This window comes from Emydura macquarii, unplaced genomic scaffold (genome assembly GCF_026122565.2).
Source record: "Emydura macquarii macquarii isolate MOO-44397 ecotype Brisbane River unplaced genomic scaffold, CSIRO-AGI_Emac_v2 contig_3220, whole genome shotgun sequence".
Taxonomy (NCBI): domain Eukaryota; kingdom Metazoa; phylum Chordata; order Testudines; family Chelidae; genus Emydura; species Emydura macquarii.
Window position 1 is genome coordinate 3002267 of NW_027133357.1, and position 13393 is coordinate 3015659.

Sequence of the window (13393 nt, forward strand, 5' to 3'; positions counted from 1 at the left end):
TCGGCCCCACCCCCTGCATTCTCCTGCAATCCGGCTCCCTCCTGGAGAGCGCCTCTGGCTGTGCAGACAGAGTCCCAAACTGGATCAGGGGGAGGGCGCTTGGGAGCTGCCAGCTGAGCTCCACCCGAGATGAGTCACTGCAGGAGGCGAGCGAGGGCAGGGCTCCAGCCCATCTGCTTGCTTTGCTTAATCTTCAGCTGGCAACTCGCTAGCAACAGCTTCCTGCAAGCAGCCCAGCTCCGGGCACCTTTATTCCCAGTGGCATGGTGTGTAGGGAGACACCGGTGCTTGGGGGGGTGAGTGAGGCCCGCTTGCAGGGAGCCATCCATGCACGAGCGGTGAGAGCTCACGGACAGCAGGAGGGGAGCAGGCGGAGAACGCTCGCCAGGCACTTGCGCACCCGTCGCACCAGTACCGGGAGCCCAGCCGCTGCGGCGAGCCCAGAAAACACAACGGCCCCAAAAGCAGGAAGCAGAGGTGCCAAACCTGCGGAACGCATGACCTGCCTGTGAGCAAGAGGCAGCGATTGTGCAGCCCGGGTGATGCCTCAGCTGCAGTACTCGGTCCAGTTGTGGGTATCACCCCCTGAGAAAGATGTGGGCATATGGAGAGAGGGGAGAGAGAACAATAATCAGAGGTGCAGAAAACCTGACCTGTGAGGAAAGACTGAAAAAACTGGGCATGTTTAGTCTACAGAAGAGAAGACTGAGGGGGGAGCTGATAAGCATTCGAATAGTTGTTCTGCATGTCCACCAAGGGGAGGACGAAAGGAATGGGCTAAGTTTGCAGCAAGAGAGCTTCCGGTCAGATATTAGGAAAACCTGTCGCTGAGCTCAGAAACAGGTGAGCTAGGGGGCGTGGAATTCCTGGCACTGGAAGTTTTGGAGAACAGGTTAGACAAGCACCTCTCGGGGATGATCTAGAGATATTTGATCCTGCCTCAGTGCACGGGAATGGATGGGGCGGCCTTTTAAGAACCCTTCCAGCCCTGTATTTCTACGAATCAAGTATAAGCCAAGCACGCAACCATCACGAGCCAGGTGCATGGGACCTGAGAGCTCAGGAGACACCAGCCAATGGTGCCCGGGCTAGAACACAGAATACACGCGCCAGGAGTGTGCACAGAGAACAGGAGACAGATGTAAACTAGCCAAGCACTCAGAATACGCACTACACGTGCCCAGGCCAAGGACACGGAATTCAGGAGTCCAACGTGCATGCACTGGGGACCCAGACAGCACAAGCCAAGGGGGCATGTGCTGAAAATCTCCACTGGGGGCAGGACCCGAACACACAGGCAATACGAGCCAGGCATGCTGGATGTGCAGAAAATCTGAGCCAACGTGGCCGAGGGTCCATGCAGAGAACGCAGGCGTGAGTCGAGGGAACAAGGTACGCGTTAGCCCTGAGAGCCTCACGCTGGAGCAATGCACGTGCACCAGTCAGACTGGGCACAACACACGGTGAGCCAAGCACGCACGTCCAACGCAACGGACACTTGTGTGAGAACACGGGCCAAGCACACCGCCTGCCCGTGAGCATTAGCCGAGCGTGCCATGTGGGGGCTGGGCGCTCTGAGATCACAAGCTAAGTATGCCGTGCACGGGAGCCAAGTGCAGGAGCCAAGTGTGCAAATCCCCATCCGTGTTGCAGACCATTGAAAAAGTGCAAGGTTTGGTGCTGGGCTCTCTGGCTTCTCTTCCATCATTGATCGACGTCTAGGTCCTCTTCCAGCCTCCAACTCGGCGGCTCCCAACCCTGCTTCTCCATTGATGTCATGTGCACTGGGATCTCTGAGTCAGCTCCCTGTACCACGCCCATCGGAGGGGAACGTGGAGGTGCCCCAAGGAATTGTGGTGAAAACCATTTGTTTGCTGTCTGGGTCTCCAGCTAAGGCTTGGGGGTTCTCCCAAAACCCCACAGACAGGAGATACGAGTGGAGAGCCGACTCCTGCAGCTTACCCAGTGGCTCTCCCTTCCTTCTATCACGGCCTCTTCTGCTCTGGTGTCACGATGGGATTATGTCCCGATGAAGCCATCACCCCACCAGGCAGCTTGGACTTGACTCAGTCAGCTTTCAGCTGAAGGAGCTAAGCACTGAATGACCACAGGGACTGGACTCCCCATCCCCTTAGACCTCAGAAAGGCAAGGGAATGGGGTGAGGCTGGCCTGGCCCTACCGTTGCCCTGGCTGTGCCCGCTCTGTGACTTAGCAAATGCCCTTGGATTTCAGACCTGTTTCCTTTGTGTCGCCTGATGAGTCAGTGAAATGGACAATGGGAAAAATCCTTGATTTAGCACAGGCTGAGTCAGCAAAGTTTCTCCATCCCCTGCCTACCCTGCTGGTGTCCAGAGAGTCTTGCGGCTTCCCCAAGGAGACTTCCCCGCCCCGAAGGGGGTGGGCGGCGGGCAGCCGGGCCACTCAGCAGTGGGTGGCAGTGCAGTTTGTGTACAGTACAGTACAGCTTGGATGGGCTGATGAATTTGGCTGAGATGAAGATAAGGAAGTAACAGGCTGGTCTGAGTGCCTGGGAAGGGCTGTGCGAGCTTCCACCAGACACAGCTGTGCTGATGCCCCTCAGATCCCATGGCGGCGGTCTCCCCCAGCTCATCTCTGCCATGTTCAGAGATCAGTTATTTTCTGTGGATTTGAAACTTGCTCTTCATCTGGCTAGAACGGCTGATTCAATGTCGGGGGGAGGGAGGAAGCCCCCTGTTTCTGACGGCAGAGTTGTCTGTTCGATGTTCCTCCCCATTACAGCCAGATGGAAGAGTTTGCAGGCTCTCCACTCTGGGGCCACCGTGCTATTGGTGCGTCTGTCAGCAGGACGTGCAATACTATCCAGGCCTCATTGAAATCTTCACTGGGAAATGCACGTCCCAGTGCTTCCAGCTAGCAAGCCGCAGTATGTGCCCTCAAGCATGGCACAGGAGCCCGCGCAGAGCAAGATGTTGGCAGCTTTGTCCCTCAATGTACAGGCTCCAAAACACATATTTCATTTAGATTTAATAAGACAACTCTGGTGCGTCAACCAAATGATTGGAACCATCTCTGCTGGGCGGCGCTCCATAGCTGTTAATCCACCAGAGATTTGTTTTTAATCATTGCTTTGTATTTAACATCCAAAACATCGCAGGAGGGGAGAACCAGTCCCTGCCTCTGCCGCCTCTTGTACGGAGGCACAGAAAGGAAACGGGATGATGTCCTCTAGATTAATCTTTGTACCATTTATGCACTTTCTGGGACCTCTTTCTACTTCCAAGGCTGCTGTTGCCATCCTGCTGTGCTGGAGGGTTAGTGGCAAGGCAGCCTCCAGACCTCAACTCCTTTGTAATGTTATACTCAGAGAGGGAGGATGGCCGAGTAGTTAGGATGCTAGCCTGGGACTTGGATTCAATTCCCTGCTCTGCCACTGACTTTCTGTGTGACCTTGGGCAAGTCACTTAGACCTTTGAGGTTCTGGGTCTCAGTTCCCTATCTGCCCAGTGGAGATAATAGTGCTGCCCTACCTCATAGAGGGTGTGAGGGTAAAGATTGTGAGGTGCTCGGATACGACAGTGTTGGGGGCAGAAAAACACCAAGACAGACAGACTCTGGCCCTGGCCTGGTTCAGGCCCAAGGCAGAGAGTGATGGGGAGCACTGGGAAGCCCCATGCTGCATTACAGAGGGGAAGGGTGGCCTTGTGGGCTCCCTGAAGGACCTTGGCTCCCCATCTGTACAATGGGGATAATAATTCTGCCTTGTCTAATGTGGGTGTAAGATCTGCAGAGACTGCCTCCGAGTGGGTGCATGTACAGCTCCCTGCACAATGGGGCTATCTGTAGGGCAAGATTCATGCTCACCCAGGTGGGAGGAGCCCTCAATCCACAGTCCCTAGAGCCCTGGGGGCTGCTGTGCTGGTTCTCCAGCGCGGGTGGGTTTGAGCTAGTGTGCTTTGCACAGCACCAGGGTGGCTTTAGGAATTGGCAGCTCCCTAAGGTGCCCTAGTGCAGGGGCAGTGGGGCTGCCAGAGAATGCCATCTGGCCAGCCATGACCCCATGCTCCCCTGCCACGCAGTCACAGACTCCTGTAGCCAGCTGAGGCAGAAACACTCACCCTCTGTCCCAGCTGTTGCAGCATTTCCCTTTGAGGCACCCGTGCAGAGGGTCATGTGAATAGGTATCAGGTGGCAGTCAGGAAGAAGGAGAGTCTTATGGTTAAGATAGTGGCCTAGCCCTGTGGGCTGCCCGGGTTCCCATCCAGGCTCCGTCCCAGCCTTGGACCTGAAGTCTCAAAGCTGGGTGGCTAAGGACGTGCCCTGATTTCCAGCAGTGCTGAGGGCCTGCAGCACCTAATGAGTTGGGTGAGAGCAGGATGGAGCCCAGGACTCCACCTCTCCCGTGGGCCAGAGCTGCCTGCTTTGCGGTCGCTGCCCCGAGCACCCCCAGCCCTAAGACTTTGCTCTCTGCTCTCTCCTTGCAGCTCTTTGGACATGACCTGCTATGACAGCGATGAAGCCAACCCCAGGAGTGTGTCCAGCCTGTCCAACCGCTCCTCGCCCCTGTCCTGGCGTTACGGGCAGTCCAGCCCCCGGCTGCAGGCAGGAGACGCTCCCTCGGTGGGTGGGAGTTGCCGGTCGGAAGGCACCCCCAGCTGGTACATGCACGGTGAGCGGGCGCACTATTCCCACACCATGCCCATGCGCAGCCCCAGCAAACTGAGCCACATCTCCCGGCTGGAGCTCGTCGAGTCGCTGGACGCCGATGACGTGGATCTGAAGTCCGGGTACATGAGTGACAGCGACCTGATGGGGAAGACCCTGACGGAGGACGACGACATCACCACGGGGTGAGTGCCACTGCGGGTTCGAGATAAATTCAGCCTGGCAGTGAGGTGTGCGTTTTAACCGCAGGACTAATGGACCATGGGAACAGCTTACATGGACTGTGGTGGGTTCTCCATCTCTGACCGGTTTAAAATCAGGATGGGCGGCTTTTCTAGACCATCTGCTCTAGGCATTGTTTGGGGGAAGTTCTCTGGCCTGTGTTACACAGGAGGTCAGACGAGATGATCACAAGGAATGGTCCCCTTGGCCTTGGAATTTAGGAGATCTAGAGAGACAGACAGAGCAGGTGGCTGGGTAGATAGAGGGAGCGTATCAGGATGGATGGACAGATGCATGGTGCGAGGGGGTGGGTGGATGGATGGAGAGATGGGGGAGATGGATAGTCAGGTTACAATATCTTTCCCCAACTGTATTTCGTGCAGGTTCCAGGCTTTGTGGCTGGAGATAATTTGTGTCTGGTGGACTCTAGAGGTGGAGAGATGCTGCGCCTTGTTGTGCCAGGGCAGCTTGCCAGCATCCTTTAAGGTGCTGATGTCCCGTTGGCAGGGTGGCGTGTTTGAGAGGAAGACAGGCGGCATGGGGCGGCACTGGAAGCGCCTTTTATCTGACATACGCAGCACTTGGGGATCAGCAAAGTTCATGGAAACGATACTGGGTTGAGGGCCAGGCCTGGTGCTGAAACAGCACCTCTAGACTGAGGGCGCGTCTACACTGCAGCTGGGAGTGAGCTTGCCGGCTCGGGTAGACAGATACACGCTAGCTCTGCTCACGTTAGTGCCCTAAAAAAGCAGCCTGGCCACAGCAGGTCGGGCTAGTCTCTCGACGACGTTCCCGGGCGTTGGGTGGGATTGAACTGGGGGCTAGCCCAAGCCGTTGCCCGTGCTGCCACCGCGGCCCCACTGCTGTTTTTAGGACGCTAACTAGCGCAGAACTAGCCGGTGTCAGTCCACCCATGCTGGGAAGCACCTCCCAGCTGCTCTGCAGATGGCCCCTGAGGGGCCACACGACAGTCCTCAGGTGCGATGCACTGGAGGGCTGGGGAGTTCACTCCTCACTCGGGTCCTGAGATCAGCTGCTTCGCGTTCTAATGACCATCTTGCTATTTTGGCCACTTGGTCTTTGATCTGGCTTTAGTGCTTGTGCTTGCTCCTGCCACAGCAACCAGGGTGAGCAATTAACAGCTCAGAGCATCTGCCAGGCACATCTTGAAAGGCTGGGGGCCGGATCCTCAGCTGGTGTAAAACAGCCCCACCCCATTGACTTTAGTAGTGCTATGCTGATTTACACCAGTCGAGTATCTGGCCTTTTAGTGGTTTGGGAGGAGATTGTTCCTGGCTAACCTAGAAGGGCAGCCGTGATGTGTGTGGGAAAGTCCCCCTCCCTTTTTTGATGACAATCATAAGGACGTGATATTAAGGCCCTGTGTGGCGGGACCTGACAGGGCCAGAACCAACAGAAATGCTTTCAGGGCTCTGCAGATTTTTCTTGACTACCAATCTGGGATCGGGGTGTGCGATGGCTCAGGGGAACTAGCTGGTCCCTGGTGCATAAAGGGTTAAACTCATCTCAGGGTCTCTCCCTCACGCCTATCCTCAGATTGGGGAAGGGCTACAAATGGACTGGAGAATCTTAGGGAAGGTCTGTCTCCAGAGCCAGGGTGACAGGACTGGGTTGAACCCCAGGCTGGGGTGTTTTCTGTGCCTTCTTGCTTTGGCTTATGGCAGTGTGTGGTGCTGGTTATAAATGGTACCCCCAGAGGATAAGCCCCAGCTGACTGTCCCTGTGCTGTTGGGATGTTTGCTGATTCATCCCAGGGAGAGGAAAGAGAGTGTGGCTCTGATGCAGCTCATCCTGGGGCTGCTGGGACCCCAGCCCTGGTTAAAAGCACCGGGGAAGGGCATCAACCAACAATCCTCAACCAACCGTCCAAGGCGAGAAACAATGCCTCCCTGGGGTCCTCGCAGCAGCTCAGCTGGTCCGTACACACACTCCATGTGGGGAGAGCTGGGAGCTCTGATCCTGTGCTGTGCTCAGCTCCGTCATTCGCCATCGACGGCAGTGAGCATGGAGGGGATCTCACTTGATACAGACCAGCTCTCGCTGGTGCAGAAAGAGCATTTGCCCTTGTCTGTTCCTCACTGCACATGAGAAATGGAAATTCACAGGAAGAGAGGTTATGTCATGAGTTTTCCATTTATCCTTGGAAATATTAAAAGGTGAAAAAAAAATACCCCAAACATCCTTCAAGGGATGGGGCAACACCTTGGCTCTAAAAATACCCCAAACATCCTTCAAGGGATGGGGCAACGCATTGGCTCTAAAAATACCCATGCAGCATGGAGAACCCTGCACAAGTCCTCCTTAATTTAGCAGCTCTGGGCTGCAGATGTGTAACTGACAAGCTCTGAGTCCAGTGGCTCTGCCCTACCTCCTGTTACCGTCATGGGGCGTTAAAGTAAGGGGGCAGAGAGATCCAAGTTCCTGCTGCACAGAAGCAAGGCACTGCAGAGGGGAAAACCATACCGGGGACCTCCCTCGGTCCCCAGGAGGTGTTGGGACGTTCAGCACCCGGACGCAGTACTCAGCCTCTTGCGGGTCCCTCATTAGGAGGTGAAGTCACTCAGCAGCTTGCAGGATCAGACCCTAAGGGTCGGGGGTGTCGGCAGCAAGTCAATCCCTGCAAAGAGCTGCGTTCAGTCTCCCCAGCCCATTTGAGTTCTCGTCCACTCTTGCACGGGAGAGGTTTCTGATGCCAAGTAATGCTGCCAATGTGGTTGTTTGACGGGGACAGATGGGTGGGGCTTTTTGGATTTAAGACTTGTGTTGTTTTCTTTTGAAACGCAACCCTCCCCATTGAGCTATTGAGATGCCGCCCGGGGGGTTTTGTGTTGAACAAAAATCCAGTCCCCGTCTCTTTCCCCACCCCCGCCTCTGACTCAGGGCCAGAATTTCAGCACATTGGAGGTTTCCGGTTTCAAAGCATGAGAAAATAAATAATCCTGGTATTTGATTTGTCCCAGAGCATGGGGAGGTATTTGGCCCATTACTGCACTGCTTAGAGCTCCTAGTCATGCCAGCGGCTTGTGGTGTGTGGTGAGAGCCCACGGCTTAGGTGGATGTCTGGGGAACTCTCTGCCACATGAAGAGACCGGTAACCCCTGTGTGTTTCCCCTGATCCCAAATGTCCACTCTGCCGGAGGAGCCCTGTCCCTTTAACGCCTAACTCCCTTTCTTTTAGGCCCACATGGGTGAGCCACACTGGGAAGGCAGCTATGGGAAGTGTGGGAGGAGGGGTGGAGCTGTGGTAGCCACATACGCCGACGTAGGGCCGGTCACCTTGTCTCCCGGGAGTGGCTGCTCCCACAGACCCGTGTGACGGGGGCTGCGTTGCCCCTTTAGGGCACATCTACACTGCCATGAAAAACTCACTGCTGGCCTGTGCCAGCCGATTTGGGCTCATGGGCCTCGGGCTAAGGGGCTGTTTCACTGAGGGGTAGCTCTTCGGGCTCCAGCTGGAGCCCAGGCTCTAGGCCCCTGCGAGGTAGGAGGATCCCAAAGCTCAGGCTGCAGCTCAAGACCGAATGTCTATCTACAGTGCAATCACACAGGCCAGCCCTGGGTGTGTAACTGCAGCGTCGACATACTCTTAGATTTCAGGGGGTCCGTACTTTATGGATGTGGCCTTGGCTCACGTGGATCAAGGGTAGCTTATTGCTGACCCCTTTGGGAGGTTTGATAGGAGAGTCTAAGCCAGGCGGGGCCTTGAGGCTGCCTTGGGGAGACAGGGCCAGTTTGGGATCTGACCTAAAACCCATCGACATCAAGGGGAGTGTCCCCAAGCCAGAGCCTGCCAGTTCCCTCTGTGCTCAGCGACGGGGCTTCTGCTCTTGGGGCTTTAGGAGCCGGGAGAGTTGGGACCATGAGCTCATTTTGGAAAGTCTGATGACTCTAGGGTTTAAGGCTGGTAGGAAGGGGCTGACTGTGGGGCTGGGGGCGTCCAGCTCTCGGTCACGGGTTCAGATCCTGCCTAGAGTGGCAATAGTGGTGCATTGCTGCCTATTGATGGCCACTTAGTGGCCTCTGGCGATGGGGCGGTGGAGGGCCTGGTACAGGTTGGGGCCACGTGAGCCCATCATGGGGCACTAAGTGGCCTTCTTTGCGGTGGGCTTAATAAAGAGGCTAAAGGCCGAAAATGGGCCACAGCAACTGATGTCCTCGATCTGCCCTAGAACGGGATGTTGCCCCTTTGGCCCAAGGGGTAGCCAGTATCTAGGGCCAACAGGAGAAATCACCGCTGTGCCTGGGGTCTGTTGTTGGTGTGAGCTTGTGTATTTACAAAGAATGTGCAGGCAGGCCTGTTCCCCGGAGCGGCGCAGAAACGAGCAGCAGCAGGCAGGTTCCTCGCTCCCGTGTAAATCAGGAGTAACTCCACTGCGCCAAATTCCCCACTCACTCACTCCCGTGTAAATCAGGAGTAACTCCACTGCACCCAATTCCCCTCTTACTCGCTCCCATGTAAATCAGGAGTAACTCCACTGCGCCAAATTCCCCACTCACTCACTCCTGTGTAAATCAGGAGTAACTCCACTGCACCCAATTCCCCTTTTACTCACTCCCGTGTAAATCAGGAGTAACACTGGGGCCTTGAACGCTTGAATGAGTACAGAAAACTATAAGTAATAACCATCTCTCTATTTTTCCATCCTGATCCATAGGCCTGCCCTCTGGGTCTGTGCTAGGGTGTAAGCCCTACTGTGATGGGGCCACATCATTTTACATCTGTCCTAGGTATGAATATGGCCCTAGTATTGTGGTGCTTCCCACAAGTTAGTTTAATGGCTCAGGGAGCCAAAATAGCAGGAGCCCTTGTCTCTTCGTGACTTCTTTGCTCCTGGATGGTGGATGCCACGAGATCTTGGTTTGTTTCTCTCAGGTCCTCTGATGGAAACAAGCTCAAATGCCATGATGGGACGGATGCAGAAGCTGTTAGCATAGGGCCATGCATAGGGTCAGGGCTCGATACAGAAGAGCACGTGGAGTCAGGTAACAAAGGGGAGAGGCTCACGCCTGACCCCTTGCAATCTTGATGTGCAAAGATTCATGTGGCTCGCTGGCTGGAAGCCAGTGTACTACAAAAAGGAGCCAAGATCAACCCCTCCGTTCACGTAGGTGACACCTCATAGCAGCCTGACCCTGAGCCATCAGTGGGAGCTCAGACAGCCCCGTAGGCTGCTTCGAGGGGGCGGGTAGTTGCATCCAACAGACAGCGCCGTTGCAGCGGGTTTTGTGGCTGCCTTTGCACGGAGTGAGAAGAGCTGCCCAGGGTCACTTCCTGCTACCTTGCACTGCTTTGCTGTGCTGTTTTGCTCCCTGGCGGTTTCCCTTCTTTGTTTAACGCTCCCCACACAGATGGGATCGATTTTCTCCTTTCAAGTGCCCAGCTGTCAGGAGAAAGCCGCCATAAGCCCTGCATTGCTGAGGCTCTGAGGAGACCCCCTGTACTGCTGGAATTCCATGGTTTGGGGGCTGAGGGCCCTGGCTGACTGCGGCGCTGCCTTTGAGAGCGCTCAGGCGAGATGGGGACGGCTTTTCTCTGAGCATCACTCCGCTTGACGGGAGCCGCTCGTGGGCTCCAGGCTTCGCTGCAGTGCTTTGTTCTGATCCAACTCGCTGCTTTCACTGAAGCCAGTAGGGAGTCTAACCTTCTCCCCACGGCCCCAGCATCCCTGAGCTTCTTGGGGGTCTGTAAATAGCATTTGCATTCCTCTTATCTTACCGGCGTTAACACCAGAGGCAGGGTCCGGCTCAGAGCTAGGTAGCTGGGAGGCAGAGAGGTGTAGTGGACAAGGCCTGGGACAATGGAATCGGGTGATGTGAGTTTTACACCAGGCGCAAACCCACGGCACAGCCTGGGGTGAGTCACAGCACCGCTCCGCGCCTCAGTTTCCCCGTCGCCTTTGGAAAGCACTTGAAGAAAAGCGCTCAGGGGCTGTTCTCACGTAGGGGGATTATCCGATGCTGTGAAATGTGTGTGCAGCTCAGCCAGCGACTAACCCTGCCCCCATCCTCCAGAACAATCACGGCTAAGATAGAACTAGTCACTGATGGAGGGGACTAGCCTGCGATTCTCTAGCTGTCCTTCCAGCTGACTCTGACCTAGAATCAGGAAGATGCTGTCGCCGCCCCAGCTGTGCCCCATCGCTCCCTCTGGCATTAATGCACCAGGCCAAAGGGGAGCGCTCTAAATGGGGCCATTAACCACCTTGATTCTGGGCTGCTAATACGATAGGCGGGAGGGAGAGCGTCCCTTTGCAAACGGATGCGATGCAGCAGCAGAGGCGAGGTTTTGTAGGGCAGTAGGTCACAGCGCAGTGCAGATATTAGTGCAGACTGGAGTCAGGGGCTCTCCGATTAACCCCTTCATTCTCCCGCCTCCGCTGGCCTTGGCAAGGTGCCTCCCACTACTGATGACCATTGTAAGGCTCGGCCGTCACCGGGTTAATTAACCTCTGCACCTCACTGGGAGCGAGGGAGTGATTGCTGAATGCTGCCGCTGAAACCTCAGCCGACTGGGGGTGGGGATGAGAGCGTGACTGTGTATATGTGATTGTGTTGCTCTGTGCGACTGGCTGCATCTAGGTGTGCGTCAGCGTGTGTGCGTGTCTCTGTGATTACAGGCGTGTGTGTCTGTGGATGAATGAGTGTGTGTGTGTTATGCACGAGTATAATGGATCGGTGCCTGTTCTTGTGGGGTTGCTGGAGGCATAGGCCTGTGTGGCCTTGTGCAAGTGGGTGTTTGTGTGTGTGCATACGTGTGTGTGTGTGGAGGGGGAAGTGGTGAGGAACTCAGATCTCCAGCTCTCAGGGGAGCCTTGTGCATGTCAGATGACATTTGCAAAACAGACAGTGCAGCGTCCTTTGTGGTCTTGATTTTTTACAGAGCCAGTAACCAATGACCTGACTGCATCTCGCCGTGAAACTGCTCCCTCGCAGAACTGATAAGCCATGAAAGCGCGTGTGTGAGTGCATGCATGCGTGTGAGAGGGTATGCACACGTTTGTGTCTGGGGGTGTGTGTGCATGCATGTGCACGTGTGTGTGAGAATGCGTGTGCACCCGTGTGGGTTTGCATTCTGTGTGTCTGGTGCAGGTTCTGTGCGATGGGGGGGTGCCAAGTGGCTAAGACGCAGCATGGTTATTTTTGCGCAACGCTGCTTCCAACACCCAAGAGCTGCACGCGTTCTTTGTGCGTGAGGCAGCGCCCAGCCTGGGACATGGGGATGCAGAGGTGCAGGTCAAACCCCAAATGCCTTTCCTGCCTATTCTCCCGGCTCCAGATGCACCATCCCCGAGCAGGGCTGCCACTGCATCAACTGCTTACGGAGCAGCCATCAGAGTGGTCCATTTCCCAGTGACAGCTCACTCTCCGCAGCAGTTCTTCTTCATGTCCTTCCCCCGCTCCCACCCATCCCATACACTCCTGGCAGGGTGCTGTTACCCACGAACTGGCGGGAGCGGGGGGCTGGCTGATTTCTGGGCCTGCACTGATACTAGGTGAGCTCAAAGGGGTTCACCCCACCCCCGATCCCCACTGCGCTGTGCCCCAGCTGGATGGCTCACCCAAACCACACCGGCCACTTCTTCCTCCTGCACCTGACATCCTCATCAGCGCAGGGACGGCTGGCTCCTTGTGCAGGGAACAACTGGGGCAGATACAGCCCCATGCAAAGGGGCCTGCCTCAGACCCGTGCACCAATTAAGCTGGACGGAAGCAAGGGGTGCAGAGGCCTTGTAGGGCTGAAGATGCCTAGACTTTGTGCTCACGACTCTGCGCCCGGGAGAAAAGATCTGGCTTCATGGAAGCTGCTTCCCTGGCGGAAAGCACAGCTCCCGGGTGCAGCGTCCGGGCACAGCTCCCCAGAGTGGAAGGCTGTGGCTGGACCGCACTGTCCCCTCGTGGTCAGCGGCGCTGCGGTTTCTGCAGGTGCCAGGACCAAGACTCCTGGGTTAGCTGTGGGGCCGCGTCGAGGTCAATAGCCCCCAGCACCGGGATGACTCACAGGCAGCAATTTCCTGTGCATTTGCAACTGAATGAGCCCAGAGGCAGAGGCGCCACTTGGGGTCCTTTCATAACACTTCACACTTACTTGCTCAAGTCTTCAAAAGCAAGCTAGTTAGTCACATGGCACCAGAGAGTTCCCTTCCCCCGGCTCTGTATTCACGTACCACTCAGGGCAGTGGGGAAGCAGAATCCTCGCAGGGGCTGGTCCGTTTGGGGGTAGACCCGAGGCAAGATTTGCTGGGCTGCCCATTGTTGGCTCTGGGGGCTGGGCGGCTGTAGCATCTCCTATCAGAGGGGCGAGGGGTGATGAAGGCACTGAAGCCCTGGAGAGATCAGCTGCCAGTTCTCCCCTCCTTTCCCTGGAGGTGATCCCGTTTTCCTTTTCCCGCTAATGTAGTTACTCGCTGCACCCCCTGCAGAGAGGGCGGGTGGGCAAAGCCTGCCTGGCCATGCCAGCGCTGGCAGGCAGCGGCACAGCAGAAAGTGCTGGGAATGGAAAGCGAT

The 13393-nt window shown here is 56.1% G+C and overlaps 1 protein-coding gene across 3 annotated transcripts in view; it reads left to right on the forward strand.

Moving 5' to 3' along the window:
- The window catches only part of NAV1 (neuron navigator 1), a 255063-nt gene that overhangs the window by 169375 nt on the left and 72295 nt on the right, over window positions 1-13393 (forward strand). For all 3 annotated transcript variants that reach the window (XM_067531847.1, XM_067531844.1, XM_067531845.1), the window contains one exon: window positions 4465-4830. In XM_067531847.1, the coding sequence (XP_067387948.1) occupies window positions 4465-4830 (366 nt within the window). The remainder of the gene's footprint in view (window positions 1-4464; window positions 4831-13393) is intronic.